General features: G+C 41.0%; 3 protein-coding genes across 3 annotated transcripts in view; all 3 read right to left on the bottom strand.

The window, feature by feature from the left end:
• Positions 1-585: 585 nt before the first annotated feature.
• Positions 586-4,302, bottom strand: LOC104470676 (macrophage migration inhibitory factor-like). The gene is made up of 3 exons (XM_010085681.1): positions 4,195-4,302; positions 1,390-1,562; positions 586-652 (listed from the first exon to the last, which is right to left on the bottom strand). The coding sequence occupies exons 1-3, from the start codon at positions 4,300-4,302 to the stop codon at positions 586-588; spliced, it is 348 nt and encodes a 115-aa protein (XP_010083983.1).
• Positions 4,303-6,904: 2,602 nt separating this feature from the next.
• On the bottom strand, positions 6,905-15,121 carry LOC104470675 (solute carrier family 2, facilitated glucose transporter member 11-like). Its single transcript, XM_010085680.1, has 12 exons — positions 15,098-15,121; positions 13,508-13,606; positions 12,907-13,067; positions 11,211-11,335; positions 10,828-10,957; positions 10,103-10,251; positions 9,345-9,532; positions 9,092-9,202; positions 8,481-8,582; positions 8,251-8,326; positions 7,447-7,574; positions 6,905-7,111 (listed from the first exon to the last, which is right to left on the bottom strand). The coding sequence occupies exons 1-12, from the start codon at positions 15,119-15,121 to the stop codon at positions 6,905-6,907; spliced, it is 1,500 nt and encodes a 499-aa protein (XP_010083982.1).
• A 3,092-nt stretch (positions 15,122-18,213) lies between these two features.
• Positions 18,214-26,558, bottom strand: part of LOC104470674 (solute carrier family 2, facilitated glucose transporter member 11-like) — a 9,579-nt gene continuing 1,234 nt past the window's right edge. Inside the window, exons 3-12 of the mRNA XM_010085679.1 lie at positions 25,928-26,088; positions 25,229-25,353; positions 23,587-23,716; positions 23,293-23,441; positions 22,493-22,680; positions 21,319-21,429; positions 21,141-21,242; positions 19,958-20,033; positions 18,909-19,036; positions 18,214-18,580 (exon numbers count right to left, since the gene is read on the bottom strand). Of these exons, the coding sequence (XP_010083981.1) occupies positions 18,374-18,580; positions 18,909-19,036; positions 19,958-20,033; positions 21,141-21,242; positions 21,319-21,429; positions 22,493-22,680; positions 23,293-23,441; positions 23,587-23,716; positions 25,229-25,353; positions 25,928-26,088 (1,377 nt within the window). The 3' untranslated portion in view covers positions 18,214-18,373. The remainder of the gene's footprint in view (positions 18,581-18,908; positions 19,037-19,957; positions 20,034-21,140; positions 21,243-21,318; positions 21,430-22,492; positions 22,681-23,292; positions 23,442-23,586; positions 23,717-25,228; positions 25,354-25,927; positions 26,089-26,558) is intronic.

The raw sequence follows: 26,558 nt of genomic DNA, 5'->3' as shown, positions 1-26,558 counted from the left end.
CCTTTTACAATTCATTCATTACTTTGGCCTCTGGGAATGGCTCACTGTGCCTCTGCCTCATTTTGAGCTATGCTCTAATCTTCACTGTCGCTGCAAATTGTTCAATGAATGAAAAGGGGAGGGCAGAACTGTGAACAGGGTTTTTATGATTTACTCCTTCTGTCTGTCCCAAGCCCGGAGAGACTTGTGCAGCATGAGGTTTTCTGTTGAGCAGCTAGAAGCCCATGTAGTGTTAAGATCTAAGGAAGACCTACCTAGTCTGCAATCCATCCTTTTTAAATAAGGGGCAATCAAGGGTTTCCTCCTTTTGAAAGGAAGGCCATATGCCACATTGATAGCCACATCTATTGACTTAAATCTAAGTGTATTTTGAAATCAGGTCAAGATAGCTGTATTTAAAATTTGATCTTTAAGGCCCTTTCCAACCTTAACCATTCTATGATTCTATGTTTAACAGCAGCAAGTAGCAGCAACTCAGATACTGCCTTTTGTGTTTGTGCTAGGCACTGGTAACATGACTAGAACTGCAGTGCTCAAAAACCACAGTGAGGGTTCAGGAATAAGCTGTTGCCACCCAAGGGTACCTCAAGCAAAGGTGGTGTTGTTCCAGCCTACATTGCCAGCACTGATCTCGAAGAAGCTGACATAGATTCTGAAAGGGAAGACAGACACGGTTAGCTGCTGAGAGCCGGGTGCTAGAGGCTGGCCAGACTGTTCTGCAGCAGGACACACAGCCACACTGTAGACTGTCCTCCAGAGTTTTACACTTCCCAGGCCTGCACTGTGTCTCAGCAAGTTACAATTTCCATTTGTATGTTCTAGCAAGCATGTTCGAGCATTGCATATTCCCAACCTTTTTAATGCTTTGTCTGCTTGCATTCTGGAATGTCTGGTATTTTTGTAGTTCTTGTTTTAAGGAGATGTCAGGATGCTGCATTTTATTTATAGTCATTTCTGGAACAGATTGGTGTACCTTCAGGAAAAGGACTAGAAATGCTTTTATGTAAGTGGAAGCTCTTGTAATAGACCTCCACTTGTACCCTACAGGCAGTAGGGAAGTGTTGGTACATGTTACTCAAGTTATCAATTTAATAATATCAAGTTATTGTATCTGTACCTGGGCTCTTGCACATATGAGATCTGTGGGTACATGCAGTGCCTGAGCCTCCATCATTTTAACTTAAATAAATTTTACAGCTTCTGGGCATTGGTGTTGCAGCTCACGCGATTGCTCCTTTCCTCTTTTTAATTGGAGAGTTGCTCTATTGGCTTGTCATTTATCTTCTTCAAGCAGAATGTTAATAGAAGAACACCAACAGACAAGCCTGGGATTAGTAGTTTTAACAATCTGTGGAGAGTCATGTCAGACAAGTTGCTGTATGAGCTTACCTGTCAGATGGTATTTTCAGCTCTTTGTTCAGCAGTTCACAAAGCAATTTGGAGTAGACCTTGTTCTCCTGCTCCCCTGTCTTGCCAATGCTGTAGAGAAAGCACATAGCGCAGGGGTCTGTGGAGCCACCAAAGGACATCAGCTGATCAGGAGAGATCTGTATTGCTAGATACTGTTGGAAGAAGAAAATATTATTTTCCTTTGCCATGTTAGGAAAAGTTTTGAAAGGTATTCGTGTAGCTAAACTACAGTGAAAATAGGTGCATGCCTATCAGTATGCTTTTGAAATTGTCCCACATGTACTTCATGGCACTTCCATACTTCCTAAATGTTTTCCTGCAAGTCACAAAGATGAGAAGGTGTGAAATACAATCACATTCCCATGACATACCATTTGGGAACAGGTACAGCTGTCACAATTCTTTCATCTGTTTCAGAATGGCTGTATTCTTAAAGCAGCACATTAAAAAAAAAAGAAAAAAAGCAGTCTCAGGCACTCAGAGGTGCTTTTCACCACTTACTAAGATACAAACAGTTTCACTCGTGTTCTTAAGTGACCCTGTGGCAAAGATCCTTCCCTGCCTACTGTCTTGCCACTTTCAAGTGGTCAGCGTGCCCAGTCACCTACTGCAAGATGGGTTCTGGGTGCTCAGCCCAGGCACACTGTTGGAGGGAGAACCCTGCAGTATTGTCTTTGTGAACTTTGGGTAGAAAGTTCAGGTGTTCCAAGAGCTCAGTGACCTGCAATACCTCCAGAACCTCCTCCAAGCCGCTGGGCTCTCCCTGCCTGTGTGAGAAGGCCGGGTGCAAGTGGGGGGTGTGCAATTGCATTGCTGCTGCCCTACGTTCCAGGGAGATTTTGCACCTCACTGGCTCCTGCTGCAGTCTGCCCTGCTAAGGTAAATGTGAGCTGACACAGCAGAGGTCTAAATCAACATCCCCCTCATTAAACAAAATACAGCCTAATCCTACTTTTGTTCTTGATAACAGGGAAAATAGAAGAAAGTATCTATGTTAACATTAATGACCAGCCTGCAATTTTCCCTTCTGCTAATACACAGTGTCAGATCCACACACTGGGGAATCCAGGGATCAGCTCCATTGGCATCCATCTGGCTTCTGTTCTGTTCTTACCCACGTTTATTAGCAGCGCATCATTGGAACTCAGCAGCAATTAACCCTCATGGTAAAACAAGCTAGCCTGAGTACCAGGAGCTGTCTGGGTAATTAGCCTTTGTGGTCATTTACAGCTTGTTTGGGTGCAAGGTGCATCAGACCACAGCAGTACAGGATAAGCCAAGGAGATCCTGCTGAGGTACTGCTTGCTTGGCCCTGTTCTCACCTGGCTGGACATCCTGTGCTCTCAGCTTTATGCCAGATGTAGGTACCTTTAACATCTACCCCAGAAGCAGATTTAAAAAAAACCAACACAACAAAAACACAAACCAGAAAAATCAAGCTTCAGTGAAAATGAGTTTGAAAATGTTTGAAACATTTTTTTTTCAGTAGAAAAAAACCCCATTTGTTTTAAAATAAAAATCAGTATTTTTTTCAAATGGTACCATTTCCTGTGAGATGAAAGCTCTGCATTCCAGCCCACCCTAATCCTTTCCGTGTTATAACTAGGAGACTCTCCCTTTCTTACTGCTCGCTTTGTCATGAAGAGCTTGAATGTCCTCTTCAAAAAAATCTCCTTGTTGTTCCCTGTATATTTCCAAGTCCCATTTCATATCCGTTCCACACTGCTGCACAAACCTGTTCCAGCTGCATCCCAGCCCTGGCCTCTAGCTTTATATTCAGGAGCTGTTATGCAAGAGCCACCAGCTGACACCCACCTCCCCAACAGCAAGTACTTGTTTGCTAGATTGATAAAAAATATTTTTTGAAGAGGGATAGAACACATCCATTTTACATAAGAATTTAATTATATTACTGCATGGGGGGGGAGGGGGGTGGGGTGGAGAATCTTACTCCCATTTACAGTTTAGCCTGCTTTTTGTGAGGATAAGGCTTATGCAAGCCTAAAACATGCTTCTATTCCCAGAGATAACTAACTTTGGTCAAATTTGGCAGAGATTGATTTCCTACATGTTTAATGAGACTGGTTGATTGCATAGAGCTCCATTACTGTCCCTAGAGAAAGCAGGGCCCCTTTATCGGCCATCAGACAGTCTGCCTGGAACACAGTAGAACCAGGCTTTTCCAGGTCGATTGGCTTTTATAAGTCTGCACAAATCAATTTTATGAGATCATCCAACCACATACAACTGTCTTCTAAAGCCTACAGCCACACAAGAACAAATAGAAATATTCTAATTATCATTGCTGAGCTGAGAATTTCTAATTGGTCAAATAAATGTCAGTACTGTTAACCATCCCAGCACTGGTGGCATCCATGGTTCAAATCCGATGCAGAACCTGACTAGAAGTCACAGAAACTTTAAAAATTTTCCTCCAAGAACTAGTTGAAATCTTGCTGCAAGTTAAGCGGGCTGCTTCCTGCCTTACACCACTGACAAAAACAAAGGAAAAAAAATTCCTGTCTCTTCCATAAGAGCATGTGCCCACACCTATCCAGTATCTTGACCTACCTGGAGTACCAAAAGCTAGTTTAAATACCTTATTTTGAGACCTCAACAGAGCTAAGTCACAGCAAACAACTATTTGATATTTGCATGGAGAGAAGACTCTAAATACTGGTGAGTCATTAGGTATATCACTTTATAGAGGCTATCACCAAGAAACAGCTCATTGCATAGGCACAGCTGACTAAACAAGGAAAATATTCGAGCATCCAGACTTACCTGTGCTGGTTTGCCCATTGCTTTTGATAACTGCTGGGTGAGCTCCCCCATGAAAGACTCTGGAACTTTATCCTTGCTTATATTTGTGTTAACAATAAATTTAGGCATCTTTGGAGTGCAAGAGGGTTTTCTTTTAGCTCACCTTGTTCCCAGCTTTGTTTCTAACTCACCTACAAAGTGGCTTACCCCACTGTGCTTCTAAGTACCTCAGGAACCTTTAAATAGTCAGTGGCACCTTCCTCAGGTGTGCCTGCAGGGGTGGGAGTGCCTCGGGGCGAGATGTGAGGCTGCATGTGCCAGCTACAGGCTGCTGGTGGATAGTCAATGCACAGCTTTCATAGGAGGGAAAGCTGTCTTTCTGTGCTCTGGAAATCAAAGTATCCAAAATGGCACTTCATATTTGGATAGAGCCTGATCATGAAAACTAGTGAAAAAGCAAGTGTCAGAGACTGAGAGTGGGAGAATTATGATGTACCTCTTTGTGCAAGTCTTATAATTATTTAAAGTTTAGATGGATGCATCAGTTGTGAGGACTGGAATTTTTTCTGTGGAACAGACCACAACAGAAAAACCCCGGTAGCACATGTTGTGAAGACCTTTTCTGAACTGTGCTTAAGTCACGACAAAGATGCCTTAAAATCAGGGTTTTGATTTTCCACTGTGGCGAGCACCAGATTCTACATACTCAGAGGAGGCTTGTTTTCGACTTGCTCCTTTGTTGTGCAAATAGTCCTGTAACAGTCAACAGATCTCTTGGAGATAGGAAATCCACAGGCTTTCTGAAATGAGTGGGTTTTATCCAGAGTGGAGCATGTGGGAGAGGTGGGATCAGCTCTCTTTGCTACCTAGTAGGGTCTTACATGAGAGAAGTGATTTAGAGCGGTCATATGGCATTTGGTAGGGGATGTTTGTAGTGAGATGTGTGCAGGGAAAGCAGCTTGGGAGTGCTGATGGGGATAAAATAAATGGTTTGTTAATCTCTCCATGTTGAAGGTGTCTTTATGCCCAGTAGTTCCTGTGAGTTAAGGGCTTTTCTACTCACTCCATTCCCCAGCCTGTGGAAAAGAGGGAGAGCTTTCTATGGCTTGCACTGAATGCTTGTACTGCAACTGTGTAATTTAAACAAATACTTTTAAATGGTAAAAACCTCTGTATGAACATGCTTAAGTTGACTTTGTGATGTATAGTGATTTTAAGTCAGTTCCTTCCCTGTAGCACACTTGCTGTAAAAAAGCCAGCAAATAAAGTCAGGAGGTGAATTACTGTGTGCAGGGGTTTATCTACAGCCCGTGTTAGTGGATCGCATCTCCTGTATCCAAAACATTCTGAATATAATGAAAATCCTGAAAAAAATCCAGAAATAAAAACCGTTTGTACAAAGAGCCTTTTCAGGGTATGTTTCCTATGTCAAGGAATTAAAAGCAAACTCAAGTGACAGCTCCATCTGTAAGGAGAGGAACAGCTGTTTGTAGTAGTGATCAATCTTTTCTTCAGTGATTAGTTGAAAGCAGGTGGCATGATCCAAAGCATTCACTCAGAAATCATACTACGCTTCTTAGTGGTCACTTGGAAAAACTTAGACTGTATTTCCAATGAACTTCGCAAACTATTTTTTCTGCTGGGTACAATAATCACCAGTTATTTGCAGCTTGCTTGCATAACAAGAAAAACATTTCCAAAACAAACTCTTTCTTCTCTGAAAACATCTGATGTAATTCCCAGAAGCTGATGTACCAGGTTGGAAATCAGATCCTTAGACACCACAGATGCTCTCAGGAGTGTGCTTTATTTTGTAGCAACCATTTTACTTCTTCTGTGTACAATAATATCTCTGTTTGTCAGGTCCTTCTCCCTGACTAGAGTTAGTAGGCTGTTCTCCACTGAGATTTCCACTACCTCTCCAGAAGGATTGTTGCACAGTACAATTTCAGTTTCAACATTTTTTTTCTGTTATTATGGCTGGAACATTTTTTCCTAATTTATCCTGCTAAGTTTTGAATCCATGTCTGCTCAGGTCACCCTGAACCACGTGTCTAGCTTTTCCTCTATCAGCCTGCTAATCAAATATTTTAGACTTCTGTGTTTCCCCAGCCTCGTGACTGATGATCATCTAGCCTTCTTAATCCTGCCCTCCCTTGGTTTGTCTTCTTAAATTATTTTCCTTGGTCCTTCATATTTCTAGTACTCTTCTCTGAGCTATTTGTCAGCAGTTTCCTGGTGGTGAGGTGCTTCGGGCTAGTGAGGTCTCATTTAGGAAAGCTCAATAACAAACTGTTCATGGACCTGTGGCATTGGGCAGGACTCCTGGCAACAAGGGAGACCAACTGAGGCCCAGGGTTGTGGGTCCAGGGCTGTGAGCAGCGCCTGTATGTATGTTCTTCTAGCAGGGTTTGGGCCCTATGGGCTGTTAACAAAATGTTTTAGAACTTCATAAGGTAGACTATCATAAAAGGTTTTTTTTAATAGAAAAAAAATCCCTTTATATCCAGTAGATCTTAAAACTCAGTGGTGAAATTTCCTATGCAAATGTTTAGATATCACCAAGAAGTACAAATCTAGCATAATAGATTTTGTATCGATATTAAAAAAAAAAAGAAAAAAGGAGTAAGACAAGAAGAGCTTGCAGTCTGTTTTTAATGTTTCATTTTCAGCTCTGTTGGAACATCGTTTCCTGTATTTTCTAAGAGATGCAAATTTATCCTCTGAAGATTCAGAGTTTGGTGCAGAACAACTGTTCCTTAGGAAAGTTATTTTCAGTGACTGAGGTTTCTTTTTTCCCAAAGTTCAGCTTGTTGAACTCTGCTTTTATTTCCATGATTGACTTTCCCTTGGTCTCGGGGAGATATAGGTAGATGAAAATTGCTGATAAAACAAGGATTCCCAAAAAGATGAGGAAACAGAAGGGTCCAAGGTTGTCCTGCAAGCAGAAATGTGAGACACTGTAAGGAAAATAAGAATCTAATTTATATTTCCCTGCTCTTGGGTGCAAGTCTGTGTCTTAGTAATTAGAATTCAAAGGTGTGCTCAATACACAAACCAGGACGGGTATCCAACCAGGAGTTTCCACTGGCCACTTGATTTGAGTCCAATTGCTGCTCCTCTGACAGGCCTGGGTGATTCCTGAGCAGGTTTGGTATTTGGACAGAGCTCTAAGCTTTGCATGTCATTGCAATTTATTGCTATTATTTTGCTCCCTGTCAGCATTCAGCAGTGGATTAGCCTGGAGAGAGGTATCCAGTTAGAGTCACTTACAACAATCAATGGAAAAATCATCCCAAGTACAAACAGTCCCATCCAGTTGATGCAGCCAACAATCAGAAAGGCTGATGGTCTGAATGACTGGCTGAAGATTTCAACCATGATAGATATAGTGGCTCCAGCTGAAAAAGAAAAGCAAAACACAAACCGGGTATAGATGTTTCCTTGCTCCTGATGAAGATCCTCACAATGGCAGTGGTAGAAAATGACAGACAGAATGGGTGGCCTGTTGGCAGGTGGCCTCTGCTATGAGGATAGAAGACCTTGATTCCAGAAAGGGATTACAGCTGTTAATTTAGGACTTCATTTGTTGATTTAGAATTCTCTCGTACATGCTGGAACCCTTTTTTCTGGTGCCGGTGGATCTGTGCAGTTCCATATTGCCCTGGGAGCCACTATTAGCACAGTACTTTGTAAAACCAGCTCCCCTTTTGGCTCCTGTGGTCAGCTCCACCTGAAGCATGTTGGTAGGCATAAAACTTAACTTGCTAAGTTAATGAAGATGATTACTGTAACATAGCTGGCAATGCCTAGAACCCTGTTTTTAGCTAACTATTTTAAAAATTGTTCTGAATTTTCTGTCTCAGACCCTCTGGAGAAGATGATACTGTATTTTTAGTTATTTAGATCTTGTCATCAGCAATAAAATTCGAGGTCTCCCACTTGCACATATTTGCCCATCCCTCCTTAATTTCCAGAACTTTTTACCATGGGACTAGTCTGTTCTTCCTGTACCAGCTGTTTCACCAAACAATATGATACAAAATTTCCTCCCAACCTTGCCATTGATGTACTCACACGGTCCAGTTCCGTAGAAGATGACAAATAGGAAGATCAAGATAACACTGAAGTAATGCATCCAGAAAAACTGATGCTAAAAGTGAGAAACCAGTGATATCCATGCGTTAGGTACATGATAGAAGAGCAGAGCTCTGTATTTTCTGCCACTGGCTCAAGTTTTTGGTAAGGCAAGACCAGAAAGGTGAGCTGATGCTGAGTAAGTAGCCAGAAAGCTGCTGCCTCTTTACCTGCAGTGACAGGGTCATGGTGAGGAGCGCCAGCACAGAACACATCAGCGTGTATCCTCCCCACAGCAGCACCTTCCTCCCAAATCGGTCTATAAGGGTGCTCTGAAAAGCAGAAAACATGGGTCATAAATCCCACTTCTCAAATGAAGTCATTCCTCCCCTCTCCATGTGTTCTTTACAGAAGACTTACCTGAATAATAGCCAGAAATCAATGTCATTTAAGAGTCTCTTTATTCCTAATGAATTTGATTAGCTTCTTTCAAAGCTAATTAATTATTAATTAAGCTGTGTTTATTAGTCAACCCTGGGCTGTTGTTATACAGTTCCCTGTCTTCCATGCTGGTATGTGTTAAATTGTGCACACATACATACAGACATTTAATCCAGAATATCAGAAAACTATTTTACAGAATAAAAATTAGTCTAAAGACATACAGTTGTGCAAATAATTTGGGAAAAGAGCTGCCTTTTATCCTGTATGTGGTTTGCAGAAGCAAGAAGAGGTGTTTTAGGTTATGCAAATCTTCCCTGAGTCCAGTTATAAGTAAGGAAAAGTACAGTTGTTGACCACATTATATTTTTACTTCAAACTCAACTCTGAAAAGACTTACACACAGTATAGAGGATAAGCATTCACACAACCCAACTCCCAGGGACACGTATGGGATAAGGTATTCTTCAAACTTGGCTGTGTGGAATACTTCGAAAGAATAGAAGTATATCTGAAAAATGCAGAGAGGAAATTTGCCTGTGAAAAAAATGTTGCAATTGGGATGCAGTTCTAAGCTGGTGTAATAACACTGAGATAGAGGGGTTTGTAACGCTGCCTAGTGTTGTCTCCTGCAGATAAAGAGAGCACTCAACTGCATTGATTCCACAGAGCTGCAAGGTGGTCATGACAGTTATCAAAATGTAAAGTTGCCAGCGCAGAGATCGCTCTTTTATTACTTCAAGGACACGCAAGGTTTTTGTGCTCGTCATTGCAGCCTTCTCCTTCATAATATCATCAATTTCTGCTTGATGGTCTCCTTCCCCCCAGAGCTTCCTGATGGCTGTTGGGGAGAAAGAGAGGAGTGGATTATTCTACCAGTATAGCTCCATCACGAGTGGTTACATTAAACCCCGTAGTCTGCCTGTCCATTGGTGCAGGTGGTGATGTTGGTGCTGTCTGCTTCTGCTGTCTGGTTGCTTCTGGGGCAGTAGGTAAATGGAATAATTTTGTCTCGCTGGTTGTCAGTATAACATATCTTTCTAATGTGGGGTTTACTTAATTGTAAATAAAGTAAATATTTAAGTACATTTTATTAAATAAGAAAAGAGCTGCCTAAACTGTTTCCTTTAAAGGAACAAGGTAGTGCCCACTAAAGTGGGAAATGTTAGCCATGCTAATGTATAGCTACCTTTCATGTCTTAACTGATTGAATCAGAGTGAGTGAGGCCCCAGGTTAGTACAGATGTATTGCTGTCGGGACCTCAACTGTTTTACTTAGAACTGCCTCTGCTGTTGCTCCATGGCACTGCACTGTGCTGTGCAGCTCTGCCCTGCTTTCTTCTCTTCTGCAGAGACTGTCCCTCTAACACATCAAATGAAGTGAAGTAAGTGAGGAAAGTAGACACTCTACCTTTCCTGCAGGCTTCCTCATTACCCTTCTGTATCAGGAGGTAGGATGGTGAATCAGGGAAAAATGGGAGGGTAACCAGTTGAACCAATGCTGAAAGTCCACTAGATGCTAACAACCATGGCCACAAAGCTTCTCTTCCTAAAATCTCCCTGGAAAGTGTATGTGAAACAAAATTATGCTGAAATAGTGGAATGAATGTTCAGGAAGATTTTCTGAGTGATGAAGTTTGCACAAATTCCATTCAAGGGTGCAGTAGAGCACAAACCTGAATTGGTAATTTGTCAAATTTCACAAATTTGGCTGTTTTTATTTCAGACCATTTTAAAGGAATTATTTGGCATTTTGAAAAACTTTCTAAATATCATTAGCATCCAAGATAATGTTTAGAGAGCTAATGAGATTCATTCCACCACTATTTGACCACAGGACCAAAGCATCTTGCTATAACTTTTTGTGTGAGTATCGTAAATTTTGAAGAAGTTCCCTAGTAGAAGAGGTGTGGAAATAAGAAAAAATCAGATTATGAGGAATTAATTTTCTGTCTCCTATATTTAAAACTATATGTTTGCCTCAAATATGATCAACACTTTTCTTCTGGCACAACCTAAGGCCTGTTTTGGGGAAGATGGGAGGGTTTCTCAGTCACTGACTAGATGAGAGCATAAGGTTGTACAAAGATTTCTACTACTTTTAGTGTAACCTGATAGAAAGATTGGAGACTTTACCGTAGTCCAATAACCTGTCCTGTGAGTTTTCCCAGTGTCAGAAAAACAGCAACTGTGGAGTTGGTAAATCCACGCAGCTTCTTGGGTGAAATCTCTCCTACGTACTGAGGATGTATATTGAGAGCAAAACCTTTAACACAGAAGAGGATTAATGACTATTAAAATATTTAGAAAAGCTTAACTTTCTGAATTCATCCTCTCTTACATTGTTTCCATTCACTCTGGTATTCGGATTAAATTTTTTTGCAAAAGGTGTATCTTTAAGTTTTATGAAGTGCCTAGAGTCTTATTCTTAGAAATTATTCTCCAAGGATGGCAATATCAGTAGAAACAATCCTGGGACAGCAGAGGTGCTTGCTCTCCACAGTGGCATGAGCGCATACCTGCACCAATGCCATAGAGGAAGCGTCCGACCAAAATCATCTCGAAGGATTTAGCTGTTTTACTGAAGGCCATGAAAAGTGCAGCTACAAGCATGATCAGGTTGGTGCACATCTGGCACTTTTTTCTAGGGGAAAAAAAAAAAAAAAGCCCATGAGAATTTAGTGTGAAACTTGTGTACTTTTTTGGATAATCTTGCTTGCTGTTTTGAGGAATGGCTGAAATAATTTTGACTTTAGATAGTCAGAGTGATTCTTTAAAATTTCAGGATCCTTTAGATTTAAATTCATTATTATTTTTTAGCTTGGAATTTAAACAGTTGGAACACTTCATCAGCATTTCCACAGTACAAATGGGGAAAGAGATCAAAGCACTGGCCCAGCTTGTCACCAAGATTTTTAAATGGCTAGAACTCCTCACAAAATGTCAGGTTGTTCCCTAGGAATACTCTGAGTCCGTGGCTCCCATTCTAGAATGACTCATATTAAAGACACTCTTGCCTGAATGGATGTGCTCTGAGGTGGCAGAAGGAGTTTTTAGAGGCATATTTCAAAAGATACTCTGTGTGAATCATGGGCTGGTGTGTTCACAACCCTGATGTCTGAGGCTCCAATCAAAGTCTTTTGCACTCAGTTGTTTTGCCGTGATGCTTGCTAGACAAGAGTCCTCTTGCACACGTTAAGGATGCACAGAGATCCTGCGTTTAGAAGACTGATTCAGCAAGTAGGTTATCGTGTGTTGAATAACCCGTGGGAGAAGTACATGATCTTGTTTTCAGTCTTGGGAGTGTGTCATCCCCTCTGAGTGTGGGATGAGGCAGTGTCCCACAAGAAATTTCTTGGGGGCACTTACCTGATAGGAAAGAACACAATTGCAGGCAGGCTAAGGTGGTTTGTTGAGACCCACATGAGGGGCCTCTGGATCAGTGGCTTGTGGAGCAGATCTTTAAGTGGGTCACACCAAGTAGATATGTTTGCCAATTCCTCTGCAAATGAAATCAGTGGTGTTACACACAAGGCACTGAGAACAGACCAGACTGGTGAAGAATCCTTTCTCCATCCAGTGGGAAAGATAGTTTGGACCTGACTTTCAGTAAAATGGATTGTCAAGAGCAGAGATGTCTCTTGGATAATTTGCTTTGGTGCTGATTGTATCTTTACAGTGTAGTTACAGGCAATTTTGTTTTTCTCTTCTGTTCACTTTTTCACTAAAGTAGATATGAATATTTAATACAATGTCATCACCCCAGAATGAGTTTATTTAAGTGGAAATCTGTCTCTTCTTTGACACTTAAGGATATCTTCAACACAGCGGTTCCCAGGTGGTTAGAGTAACTGCATGTAACATGTCACAACACAAGACACACAGCTCCTTTTGGGGGGTTTGTAGAGCTTGGGAGATCTTTATGAGAGTCATAGAGGATCGGGGATCTTGAAGACAACACGAAGGAGTTACACTATCCTGCTACTCCCAGCAGCACTGAGCACATGATGTGTTGATGAATGCATCCTTTACAGAAACACAGTTCACTGGGGAGGACAGATAAACAAGATACAAGACGACTGCTTGCTGCTCAAAAGAGGTGAATGTGCTAGCAAACCAAATCCGCTCAGTCTTCAATCAGAGTGCTTCAACCAAGAAGCACCTCAGTATTTCCCTGTACTTTCTGACTATTGACCTGTTACAAGAAACACTTACTTCCTGTATTTTGTAGTCAGGTAGCTGCAGCAGAGGCTCCCCAGGAATCCTCCTATCCCATAAACAGACACAATGAAGGACCACAACAGCATGATTGTCTCAGGATGGAGGGGAGAACCGTGTCGCTCTATCCAGGTTTCATTAATAAACTTCCTGATGTGCTGAAAAATAAAATGGGATTTGACTGGACAATGGGTATAAGATCCCTTCATATTATTTGGTTGTTGTACTTCAGATCCAGCATGTGGTTCTAATATGAGACTTCTTTTGAGACTTTCTTAGTAAAACAAGTTAACTGAGATCACTTTGCAAAATCTTCAGGTTTCTATCCGTCAGTAAGCTTCCTCATGAAGCCTGCTGAAAGCACATTTTCTGCCTTCCTTTGGAAGCTTGCATACTATGTGGCAACAATTTATTTAAAACAGAAAGTGCCATCCTGTTCTCTAAAGGAGAGGAAGTTCTCTACACATTTGAGTAACCATTACCAAAGAAAAGGTATAGATGTATCAGCTGAACACTCAGCAAATGTGAGATTTGTGGGAGAATGGAGAGCTCAGGCTCTCCATTTTCTGTTTTCAACCTCAGAGAGATGGCTACTTACCACAGAAGGATAGTTGATGACAGAAATGTGGAATCCATATGGGAAACTACCACCAATTCCCAGCACTAAGATCATTTGAAGTAATCCCTGGAACTGAACCTGCAAAGCAATAATAAAATGCTCCATCAGCTTCTCATTGGTCTAGATTTGCACAGGGCCAGAGTCTTTGTAACCACACTTGCCCTTCCCCTCTGGAAACCTGCACTGTCTACTTCAGATCCTCTTGGATTTAAACATTTTTCCAAACCCCCTCTAACTCACTGCCGAAGTGCAATCATCAGCCACAGTGCCATAGCAAGACAGTGCTAGCCTAAGAGTGATAATCCACCACTTTGCTGGCAAGAACGACAAGGAGTTTTAAAAGATGTTCCTGATAGTAGAGCTTTCACTGTATGCCTGCAATATCTGACAGGTTGTCAGTCCTGGATATGGGGAAGAGAGAAGCAGTTTCCTAGTCTTCAGTCTGCAGCAACCTATGTATATCAAAACATAATGTTATGCCACAAAAGTACAGCATTAAAAATCAACAACATTTTGTTGTACTCTCTGCTTTCATTTCTGACGGTGTTGGATCTTTAAGCATAAAAAAGAAAAGATCCTTTTAACATTCAACTTTTTCAGAAAGGCATAGACTACAAAGAGAATAATTTGGAACAGCCTCTGTAATCGCATTAAGACAAAAATCTTCCTGGCTGACCTGGGATTTCATATCTTCTTTCTCAATATTTTTTTTCTACTTATTTAACCATGAAAGTGTGTGCTTGCATATTGAAGGGCTTAGCATCTTCTAAGCTAGGGAAATACCATCTGTCTAAAATTTCCTTGGTCAAGGGTTACTTAAGTAGTCCACAGCTGGATTTCCCAAGTTGTCACATGACAAGAACCAAGAAGTTTTGGACCAGAAGACTCTAAATTTCCTTAAAAATCCTGTCTCAAATTCTGTGAATTTGCTAATTGGTGAAAGCATTCAAACAAATTAAGAACTCACCTTCTCACTCTTCCTTTTTTTTGTACCAGACTTATAAAGTAACAATTTTAATACTTAAAAGGGAAAGCAAAATAGCTTCTTGATGGCAGTTGAGAAATAGAGCAAGAAATAGTTATTACTACTTCCCTGTTTAAGACTATGGAAACTCTTGACAGATGATATTATCTTTGGATGTGATGGGGAAAGTAATTTATTGTAGAGCTTATGTAATGAATTTCTTAGCTTTTCGCAGTACAGTTAATCTATAAATTACTTTGGGAGGTAATCAGCATGCTTAGTAATTAGTATTATTTTCAGTAATTCAGAAAACAAAAGTACAGTAACATTGTCAGTGGTGGAACTGCCAGGACTTCTGTTAGTTTTTATTTTGTTTTATCTTATCTTTATTTAATTTAATTTCATCCAGTTGCATGGAAAAGACCATGCAACATGATAGTCCTGGCCCCAAGCCCCATTGTTCCTGATGATGTTCAAATGCAGAAGAGGAGAATGGTCTCTATCCCACAAGAGCTTACAATCTTTAAGGAATCTGTATCTTTAGTATTATGTTAGCTTTGTCCTTTATAAGTCAAAGCCCTGAAAGAAAGTGACCAGATACTCACCAGGTCAGAGAAGAAGGTGGCCATCTCCTATGAAAGAGCCGATTCCTGTTGCTTACTGGCAAGTACCTGCCAAAAGAACCGAATGCTGGCATTATGCAATAGCAGTGTCAGTGAACTAGTCCCATGTTATTAAGTTAAATTTTACTTCAGAGGTTCTTGAGTTAATTAGACATATTTCAGCTGTTGTACAAAGTTTAAAATTGTTGGATTAAATATTTCAACCAATGGTTGTGTCTAGCCCAAGTAAACAAGATGGTCTACCTGTGTACTTCACGAATTCTGTCTTGTGCTAGGGAGATAGGGAACTGAGGCATCAATTTTAAACAGGATTCCAATAATCATAACTCAATTTTCAGTATAAGCTGAGAAACATAAAGACAAAGGTACCTGTTGGGAATCTTAGATGGGGCTTGGACAGTGAACTGTAGGACTTTGACATATAATAGGAAAGAACTATTCTCTCTTCATGTGACAGCAACTGGAGCACATCGTAACTTAATCATTACTTAAAGGAATTGAAATGCTCCATCATTTTGGGATGGGATGCACACTTAATGATTCTACAGTGGCATGCCATGCTTGACCAGCTAAATATTTAATAGTTGCTGGTTTTCCTTTGCTGGGAGATGAAGATTCAACATCATGCACAGTTTTGTCTGGCATTTCCGTTGGTCAGTATATTTATTTCTGTGTCTGTGATGAAAAAAAGATTGCTTTGAAATTGTCTTATAACCTCCATAGCTGGGTTGATGTCTTTTCCTTCAGACAGGAAATTCTTAGACTTTAACTTCATTTATTTCATAATGAAGAGGTTTCTGCATGTATTAAGTTGGTATATGGCTTAGTTATCATTTGCCACTTACACTTCAGTTAAAGAAGATGAGGATGAAGAAACCATAAAGGGCTTGTTGGGTGCAGTTGTATTTACTAGAAAATACAGCACATGCAAAGACTATTCACAGATTCTCTAGCTAATGTCCGAAATGTAGCATGTAACACCACCTGGCCATCTCTCCCGTTGTTATGCAGTCCTCATCATGAAGCTGACTTTGTTGTTGCTGTGTGTTGAGAGTTCATGGCAGGTTTTTTTTCCAGACTGGGTTGTCCAGCAAGTAAGCTGTTGTTAGAGCACAAATGAGGCTGTCCCTTTGATGCTAGGAATTAATTTCCTTTTCTGTAAAGTCATACATAGTTGAAACAACATAATGTGCATCTGACAAAGGACAGAAATGCCATGTTAGCTGCTAGTATCTGCCTTGCTTAGATGATACTGGGGAAAGACACAAGCAAACAATAGTATGTAGCTACCATTTTTTGCTCAAATGCAGCCTGTTGCAAATATTTCCTTATGTTCTACTTCACCAACTTCTACCTAGTATACTTTATACACAATTTAACTTTTACTCTTTGCTCTTGTACTTTAATTTAGGATTCCTGCTTTTGGAAGGTTACAAGATTTCCTCCTGTAATGCCCCTAGTGTCTCGTATCTTCTGCATTTCTGTTGATTGGTTACTGTACAGCTTCTATGCTCTTATTACTGTCCTGAGGGCCCCTTTATTAGATGCACAGTTTTATAATTAGTGCCAACAAGTAGTTAGCAGACATCTTACAGGTATCCTTTAGTCATAATTGTGATCAGGACAGTAAATCTCACAACATCAGGTCATTTAGTCATTTATCTTGCAATGTTACAGTCACCCATGGCACACATACACAAAGCTGTGCTAAGCCTTCCTTAATACAGGCCAGCTAGACCAGATCTGTGTTTTTTGTGTCTAGCTGACAGCAGTTCACTGATCCAGTTTCTGAGTGTTTATATCTGCCTCAGTTAGTCAGTGTTTGAGACATATCTCACCTATCAGCTGATGTCTCTGCAAGAAAATGTACATTTAGCGTTCCTGAAACTTCTGAATGACTGTCCTCTTTGTCTCTGTCACCTCCCCTGCATTTTTGAACCATACCTTTTTGCTGTTTCATCCCTTGACCAGGCAGTTACCAGAATACAGCTCTTGCTCCACTGAGCACAGGCGAAGGTTGACCTGTGCTCCAAATCGCTGTTCCGCTTCGTTGTCACATTAATGTTCCAGAGGGCATCCACTGGCTTCCTGGTGAGGATCTTCCAAGGAAAGCTTTCCTAATGACATCTAATGAGTAACCGAGATCAGAGAAGTGGCTCACTAGAACGTCACTTCAGCAATGCTACATGATGCCACTCTGCTTATGTTTCCAAAGACTTCAGGTGTTGTTGTAATGGAATGAAGGATGTTTTCAGAATGACTGGTTAGGAAAAAAGAATTCTGTTTTGCAAAAAGTTGGTATTTCCTTTCTATATTGGTGGTCGTCTCCACGTGACTGGTAGTTTTTAATCCTGTTACGTGTCTATGGAACACTACAAAATTATTGAGCTTTTCTGACCTTAGGGACACTGAATGTTTTGTAGATTATCTTTTAGTCTTATGTGACCCTCAATTCTAAAGACAGGAATAATGAAAAATCCCAGCCATGGAAGGGTATGCACACCATTAACATTTTTTTCTAGCCAGATGTCCCTAAGGGAGATCCTGATGTTGGGAAAAAAATCTTTGTGGAGGCCAGAAGTTTTGTTACAAGGCAATCTGCCATTTTTATTATGTTTAACGTTTCCAATTAAAAATAAGCAGCAGTTAAGATGAACAATTAATTGAATTTGTATTTTGAATACGTGTGAAGTCTGTCAAACTAGATACAACACAAGGACAGCCTGGCGTTATGCATGGGAACCTGGCAAGGTTTGATTATTCAGTTGAGTCTAGAGAAACAAAGAATTACTCTCCTATTCCACTAATTTTTTTCTTTAATCTGGTATGGGTTGAACCCTAGCCAGACATAGCAAGCCAAGAACTTCACTATTCCCATTTCAGGGTTGTAAAAACACACTCAGAAATCATAGAGAGAATCACAGGTCTTCCCTTTCTCTGTGGTCATCAGAGTGTTTATAAATTCTACATGTAGTTTTAGTGTGTATTACTTGCTCTGTTAAGAAGAGATTTACACATCAGCAAGTTAAGCCAAAATGTTCATGACTCGCATGAGTCTGTCCTGTTAATATCAACCACCATCCCTTTTCTGAGCTGCCCAGAGTGGAGTGCTTGAGAAAGCTGCTGGTTTGGCAGAATGGGAACCTTGTAAGTGACAGATATGAAAGCTAACAGTCCATTTGGACCAACTTGCTAGTCAGAAAACAACAAATGTCTTCTCCTTCCTTTTAAGAAAGCCCGACTCCTCCTAATGGGCAGTCAGAGCCTGGTGCAGAAGGTGTGATCCTCTGTGACATGATTTGCAGCTGTTGGAATATGCTTCTTTTTAAAGTTTAGCTTATTGAATTCTTCTGTGATTTCCACGATTGATTTCCCTTTTGTTTCTGGAAGGAACAGGTGGATTATTATCCCTGAAGTGAAAAGTACCCCCATAAAGATGAGGAAGCAGAAGTGCTTGAGTCTTTCCTGCAGGGAAGAGCAAAGTGAGAAAGAGAGCAAGATGAGCTTATATTTCCTTTTGTCACTTTCTTGGCACAGTTTTTGTATTTGGGTCCCAAAACAATTTGAATTTGATACAGAGTTCTTTGCATTTTGACCTTTGACAAATATTTCAGTCTGAATAAGTACCTTTGGCAAATCAGGGCCCTTCAGTTGCAAAAGTGGACTCGGGGAGCAGGTGCCAAATCCACCCTAGACTGACATGGCATTGCCACCTCCTGCTGCTCTTCTTCCTGCTCCCACGGCTGACTCGAGCTTAGTGCCCCTGGGGAGTGTCCCAGGGAAGGTCACTCACCACAATGAACGGGAAGGTTGTTCCAATCACAAAGACGCCCAGCCAGTTGAGAACTGCACCGATCGCAAAGGCAGGTGGTCTGCATGAGAGTTTGAAAATTTCAGACCTAATGGAAACTGTGGCACCAGCTGAAAGAAGAATAGGGATTATTAGTTGTTGATGTGTTTGGTTTGAACATTTGGATTGAGCATCACCATTACACAGTCAGCAAATACATGCTACTATCGGGGACTGGCATTCCAAAGACTTGAGTATGTCACTGCTTTTTAAAAAATGAAATGTTTGTGGCATCTTATAAACTGCCAGATGTCAGCTTATTAAAAAGGTAAATTTTTCAAATACATTTATTGGGGAGATTCAAGAATTAAGTAGTTAACACTTGAGAAAGTCTGAGTCTGACATCTCACGAAAGAAGCTGTGTAAGGATGGACTAACAATTCTTATTACTAACAGGAATTCCCAGCATGATACTGATAGATGACCAATTAGTGATCTTCCGGGATTTGCTTCCTCGGCACATAAGTTATGTTTCAAAGTCACAGCTTTGAGTTAGGAAGATAATTCAGCCCTGCCATACGAGGAGCCAAGCGTTTTATAAATGAATCGGCTTTTAAAAAAAAATTAAAGAGGAGCAGGTAGTACACACTAGGAAAATATTTACTCCAAAGTGGGTCTTCTGCACCACTGTCTGTGTGGGATAAGATTTAACATTATGCAACGCTGAATTTAAAAGAACTCTTCCTTTTATTTTTCTTTCTTCTTTTCTTAGTGTTTAAAAAATTCTTTCACACATCTGTTTTTGCTCTATTTTTGCTGTGTTTTTCCAGTGAATACTTTTTGCTCTCTTCCTTAGCAAAACCCAAACCTGATGGCATTGAAGTTTCTGGCCAATGATTGGACCCACAATGACTACATTTAAATGACTACAAGATTAGGTTAAATGAATTTACTTATGCTAAATGTTATGCAGTATTATGCAGTATTTTCCTAGCCATATTAATAAACTCACATGACTCGATTCCTTTATTTCTTTTTAATAAAGTGCTCACCTGGCCCAACTCCAAAGACAACTGCAAACAAGATAATCATACAAAGGCTGCAGTATGGCATCCAGAAATACCAGTCCTGGGAAAAAAAAACCAAAACGTAGTGAACTTCTGTGTGAAATCTGTTGATAACCATAGGTGAAAAATGTTGCTTGTTTTCCAACACTGTTACCTCAAGAAAAAATATACAGTGTGGATGAACTGGCAGAGAAATATGAGTGCTTTTTCCTGCGGTGAGGTTTTTGTTAGGTGAGCAGACAAGCAGGTTTGCTAGTGCAGAGCAGCTGTCGAGCTTGGAAGCCTTCAATTAAAGACAGTCTGAATCATACTTCTTCACCCTGTCCTCCTTTCTTCTTGACCCCATGATGCTTCCCCTAACCCTTAGAGATCTGGGAAGGCCAAATCATGTCTTTCTTCACTTTTGTTAAATGATAGGTTCAATAACTGGTACTGAAGAGGAACTTTCCTAGATCTTAGTCAAGAAGATACAAGACTTGATGCTTTAGGAAAAAAGATTTCTTCCTCCTATGTTTGGGATCCTTGAGTGGATGAATGAAACAAAAATGGAAGCCTGCTGCCACCTTGCTTCAAGGCTAATTTTACAGTATTGTCTGTAGAGTAGCTCTTGGACGAATACTGGTAACCCAGGAGACTTGCTTCTAAAGAAGCTACAGCAATGACGCAGTGTTATAGAGGTGAACAGGTCTGCAGTATGTGAACAAATATGTGCATTCCCGGTATCTTTTGCAGTGAAGTTAAATTCCAAATTAACTGATGCAAAGAGTCTGGGGTTTTTGTTGTTACTTGTTAAAAACTGCATGAATAGAAAAGGCCATTTTCCTAGGACCATCTTTTGATCTATGCTGGCTGGTGTCTGGTGCTTGCAGTGTGATGAAGTCAGGAATCAGTGCTAATCTCCCAGTGTTTTACGTGCTCCTTGCACAGCTCACAGGATCATTTTGAAAGGAAGGCAGGAACACAAGAGAGTACTTCCTGAGAGAGGATTTAATCCTGTTTATAGACGAGCTTGGTCTTTACGATATTCCTTTCCCAGAGTGTAAGCTGTAACACAGAAGTTATTTTGTCACTTCTAAGCTTCACTTTCCTTTCTCAGCAGCATGGTCCTGTCTGTAGGCAGAGGTTATCAATAAAATAGAGAAATCTGACATGAGAAGTGTTTCCTTACTTGCAGGGAGAGAGTCACGGTGATACCAGCTAGCAGTGAAGCCATGATCCAATAGCCTCCTCTCAGGAGCACTTTCCTGCCCAGTCGCTCAATGATGGAGGTCTGAAGGACAGAAATCAAACTGGTGTCAGTGCCAGAAGAGCAAATTGTGACCCATTCCCATAGTAATGTGACTTACACAGACTACAGCAGCTACAAGTTCAGAGAGTCCAACAGCGAGGGTCATATAGGAGATCATTCTTTCATCAAAGCCAGCTGCCTGGAGGACTTCAAAAGTATAAAAATAAATCTGGAAAAAAACCCCATAAAAGAGTAAGAGAAGAAAATAACTGATTTCTTGCCCGTAGTTGTGTGATGCTGCCCAGGACAGGAGCTGCTAACCAAGGAGCATGCAGCTCAGCTTTGCAGTGAGCTAGAATTCTGCATTCTTTTTGGTAACACTCACTTTATTAGCAGACAAAAACATTGTAAAATGTAATGAATTAATTAATTTGATAAAAGGTAAAATGCTGGGATAAAAGGACCTCCAGCTGCTGCAATGTAATTAGGTTTGCAGGGTCCTGATTTAGGTGCTTTTAGAAAGAGCCAGGTATACAATCACTTCCGGAGCCCATCCAAAAACATAATTGTAGGATACACTCTTCTTTCTTGAGAAGTATGGGTTTTGGAAGCGTGAGGGGGTAACACAAACATCTTTTATATTCAAGTATCTTTGCTATTATTTGGAGATATGCTGAGATGATAAAGATTCCAGTTTAAGCTGTGTTAGACTCAGCTGTGCATTTCCTTTACAGATGTTGCTATGTCGTGATGGGAGAGGTAGAAAAATCATGCGGGCAATTGCAAAGCTGTGGCTTCAAAATGATCCCAGAACAGTGCTGCTTGAGGAAGAGACAGCGAACTGCAGAAGCTGCCAAAACAGTGAGCATGCTCTTTGGTTACCTTTAAAGGTAGAGTGCATGTACTGCCATCCCAACATCTTAGGATGAGAAGAGCTGGGAGCTAAATAACAGCAATTGCAGAGAGCAGTAATGTTAAAACTACATTGCGGATTTTGCCAATATAGGGTGGGCTCATTTGTAAGAGTGCATTCTGAGGGCTTGTAATGGCTTCCAAAAATGGCTGTTACATCAGCCAGGCTACTGAGGAAGGTAACTCCAGCAAGGACCAAGAGCTGGGCAAAGGGATGTCACACAAAGACTGCTGCTGCTTGTCCTGTAGGAGAGCTGGCATACCAGCAAGTTGTGGCCTGAGAAGCCTGAGCAAAGTGGAGGGAGCTCCTGGAAGCCATGATGTCTCCTTTGAGGTTGTCAATAAGTGTTTTGAGACTTACAGGTGGAAATATACTCAACTGCATTGATGCCACATAGCTGAACTGTGGCGGTCAGAATAACTATCATGTACAGCTGCCAACGGAAGGCTGGTTCTCTCATTAGCTCCAGGACACTCAGGATCTTGGTGTTTTTCATTGTTGCCTTCTCTTTCATGATGTCATCAATCTCTGCTTGGTGATGGCCTTCACCCCAAAGCTGCCTTATGGCTGTGGAGGAGAAGGAGAGTAAGACCTGCCATGTTAATTAATTTCTGTCGTTTGTTGCCTAAGGAGTTTATTGAGCAGGTGATGCACGTGCTGGCAGCACAGCCTGCATGGGCTGTGGCTGTGGTGTGAGGCTGAGATATCCTCTAGTGTGTTCCAGAGCCCCGGTCCCCTCCTGCACAGAGGGACCTGTTGTGACAGAGGGGCCTAGTGAGGTGCACAATGACTCCCTCCCTGCCCATGGATCTGCTTTTCTCCCTCCTTCTTTCAGGGTATGAACAGAGTACACAGCAAACAACCAGAGCTGAGGGGTGCCCTGTGGAGCCCTGCAGTGCAAACAGCCATTTATCATTTATCATTTGTCATTTATCGCCACACTGACCACTCAGGTGGTGTCAGCTGAATGCAAAAGGTTTTACAATACAGAACTGTAGAGAGAAGTCCCCTATGTGGGGACTACCACAAAAATACGCTTAGTGAGTATTCACAGAGTCATCTTACAAATGAGCAAGGAGAAACTTTGTCCTGTTTAATTTTTTTTCTGTATGGGGAGAGCAAACATCACAAACCAACTGAAAGCCAAGTGAAGAACAGGAACCTGGAGCCCTCGGTTACCTTTTTTGCAGCCTTCCTGGTCTCCTTTATGCATGAGGAGATATGGTGGGGACTCAGGGAAGAAGGGCAGAGTGACCAGCTGGACCAGTGCTGGAAGTCCACAGGAGGCCATTAGCATGGGCCACAGGGACTGGCTGCCCAGCAGCTCCCTGGTGGGGACAAAACATGTGTGTTAAATAAAAGTTCATTGTGTTGGTTTTGAGGAGAGAAAGAAATGGATGGAAAAGCAGAGATAGAAGCAAAAGGTAGAGGGGATCCAGAAACAAACTGGGTGGGAAATCAATTGTGTCATACCTTTGTCCTGAAATTTGCCCTACGGCTTTTCCCAGTGCCCAAAAGAAAGAGGAAGTAGAGTTTCCAAATCCACGTAGCTTCCTAGGGGAGATTTCCCCAACATATTGATGATGTAGAGGAACACAAACACCTTGAGGTGAGGAGAGAATGATGGAAGAGAAGAAAGAAGACTTTCATAACCATTGGAAATAAAATTGCATGTAAATAATTATCATGGACTACAGCTACCTCATGCACCAGATTTTTTTCTTATACCGCAACCCATGTGTGAGATTTTTCACTGCTAGATTTTCTAACCCTTTTTACAAAAGTATTTGGTTTCCATTCTGCACTGCATAGTGCAGTTTCCTGATCTTAAGAAGTGTATGGTTTTTTCTTTGGGGTGTAGGTGTAGCCTCATCATAGTACCTCTTGTGAGCCTTAGTGTATTTTAAAGGACACAGAGTATTCAAGTGCTGAGTAACTAAGCACCCTGTAGTAATACTTAATTTGCATGTAGTTACCCCACATAATCTCGACCTTTTCAGACACAATGCTATAGAAGAGCTATAGGATAGGTCCATAGCAGATTAAAATATACAATGCTTATTCAATGGTGATTTGTACATGATTTAGGGGGACACGCAAGTATTTCTTTTCCACTGTCCAGCAATAATTTTGATTATTTCAGGCAGAGTTGAGGTTTCCAGCTATTAGTGAAGTACTTAATAACTCAGATATGCTGAAAACTAGTCTGGGAACAAGAGATTTTTCCTGATACAGTGATCACAGCCCCTTTTGTCTGTTTTGAAAGCAACGTGTTTTTCTCCTGGCTTTACGTGATGGTGAAGCAATGGAGATATGCAAGCTCTTAGAAAAAACCTAGGTCTTTGCATGAGGCGTGATACAAGTTCTAGATCATAGCAGGGTGAGTGTGTGGGTAGTTCTCAGAATGCAACTGTTGTTCTTCAATACAACTGTATGTCAAAGAAGCAATGTACAAAATCTGGTTAATTGAAAAATAGACATTAATTTCTAATGAAGTAAGTTAAAATAGTCATCCCTGTGAATATACAAACTGAATGGATAAGCAGCTTTTTGTCTAGGAGAGAAATACAAGACACAGTGATAACCAGCACAGGATGTTTTTGCCACATGTGGTCTGCCTGCCAGGAGTGATTTTTGCCAAGCTCTTTGTACTAACCTCAAGGACTTATTGCTTTAAAACAGGTCGAATACCCTTGTAGAACACACCTGAAATACGTTCAGAGGCAAAACTCAATGGCCATGGCCTTGAACAGCCTGGTTCTCTGGAGCCTCATGAGAATACTAGCTTTAAACCATGTAACATATAATTTCCAGTATTGATAACCAAAGTGAACATAATATTATACATATTTTCCATGAGAAAAAAAAACCGTATTTCATATTGAATCAAAACATTCCTGACAGCTCTGAATATTGTTGCATTTGGGAAAGCTGAATTTCGTTTGTTATCAGTGAAATTAGGAGTAATTATGCTCTTTATTGCTGGGTGTTATAGCAGATCTTCTAACAAGGGATCAGGGACTTTAATATTTTTTTAGTGGAGGATTATTATTTACTTTGAATAAAGATGTAAAATTTTGGGAGAGCCTGCTGCACTGTGGGAAAAATCACTTACCTGCACTTATTCCACACATGAAGCGTCCAATTAGAATCATCTCAAAGGACTGGGCTATTTTACTGCAGCCCATGATGGATGCTGCCGCTATCATGAGCAGGTTGTTGCACAGCAGACATTTCTTCCTGCAAGTGCAAGAAAGGAAAAGGAATTTTTGTAAATCAGAAGGGAAATGGCACTTAAGCTCCTGGCAGGTAGGATGTCTTGGGTGAAATTGTCTTGCTAGTTTGAAATTATACAGTCCAGGACAAAATAGGCCCTTCCACACTGTTGACACTGGATACTCTGGACTCACCATGTGCCTTGGCAGATGGCTAGACCTGGGAGTTTGGGAACAGTTCTGGGTTATGTAGTGGAGAAAAGTCTTAAAGCTTTTCTGCACTTGAAAAACCATCATGAAAACTTAGGAGCGTCTCGATGATGCCTCCAAGAAATCCATTCTGAAAGGGGGGCTGCCTTTCCTCCTTGCCGAGACTAACCCAACCTGAGTAACTGCGTCTGGTGTGACACGCTGGCAGCACAGTTGATTAGCCTGTGCCACAGGACAAGGGCAAGAAGCAGCAAAATCTGTTGACACCACTGCTAAGCTGGTTGTATTACAGCCATGACTAAGCCTAAAAGTCTGTCTCACATTTAAACCTCAACTGTCATTTCCTTAGGCTTAGATTCAATCGACAAATTGTCTTTAAGCACACATACTTGCCATACTTGACAGTCAGGTATCTACTTCCTGAAGAACCCAAGAGACCTCCTATACCAAAGATGGACACAGTGATAGACCATAGGAACAGGAGGTTATCCTGATGGATGGGGTAGCCGTATCGCTCCAGCCAGGTTTCGTTAATGAAAGCCTTAACATGCTGAGACAGAAAACAGAATTTTCATTAACAATAATTGTGACTCCAGTGCATGGTTTTTATTATATTTAGAAAATAATTTTGTCGCTTCATCTAAAGTCACTATTTAATGTAGACTCTAAAAGTGTGCATTACCTAATAAATATAGTGTGATGGAATATGGTGGGTTCATTTTGCCATTAAAAGGAGTTCACTCTTTGTTTTTTCATCCTTGAAAACTGAGGAACTGAGGCACAGACTGGTAGTGAAGAATAGTGTCAAATGAGACCAAACATGTGGTGGACATGGGGAGACAGATGCCACCCCAGTCAGTGTGTGTCTTCTGAGGAACAGTTCTATAAACAAGAACTTGCAGGTCTCTCTCTTCTGTTTTCAAAACTTTGACATATTCTGCTTTATATGATGCATAGTAATGGGAAAGAATTGTGAGAGGAGAATACTGTGATTACACCCTTGCTGGCTGCCAGAAAGGA

Source organism: Pterocles gutturalis, unplaced genomic scaffold (assembly GCF_000699245.1).
Source record: "Pterocles gutturalis isolate BGI_N339 unplaced genomic scaffold, ASM69924v1 scaffold18930, whole genome shotgun sequence".
Classification (NCBI taxonomy): Eukaryota; Metazoa; Chordata; class Aves; order Pterocliformes; family Pteroclidae; genus Pterocles; species Pterocles gutturalis.
Note: the sequence above shows the minus strand (reverse complement) of the source record. Positions and strands in the feature narration are given on the sequence as shown.

Excerpts from the sequence above, each read along its gene's own strand:
- LOC104470676 (XM_010085681.1), bottom strand. The coding sequence starts at position 4,302 with ATGCCTAAATTTATTGTTAACACAAATATAAGCAAGGATAAAGTTCCA. Across the intron at positions 1,563-4,194 it reads CAATGGGCAAACCAGCACAG|TATCTAGCAATACAGATCTC; the intron begins GTAAGTCTGGAT and ends TTCTTCCAACAG. Across the intron at positions 653-1,389 it reads CTGAAAATACCATCTGACAG|AATCTATGTCAGCTTCTTCG; the intron begins GTAAGCTCATAC and ends CTTCCCTTTCAG.
- LOC104470675 (XM_010085680.1), bottom strand. The coding sequence starts at position 15,121 with ATGGCCACCTTCTTCTCTGACCTG. Across the intron at positions 13,607-15,097 it reads CCACCTTCTTCTCTGACCTG|GTTCAGTTCCAGGGATTACT; the intron begins GTGAGTATCTGG and ends ATTGCTTTGCAG. Across the intron at positions 8,583-9,091 it reads GCTTATCCTCTATACTGTGT|AGCACCCTTATAGACCGATT; the intron begins GTAAGTCTTTTC and ends TCTGCTTTTCAG.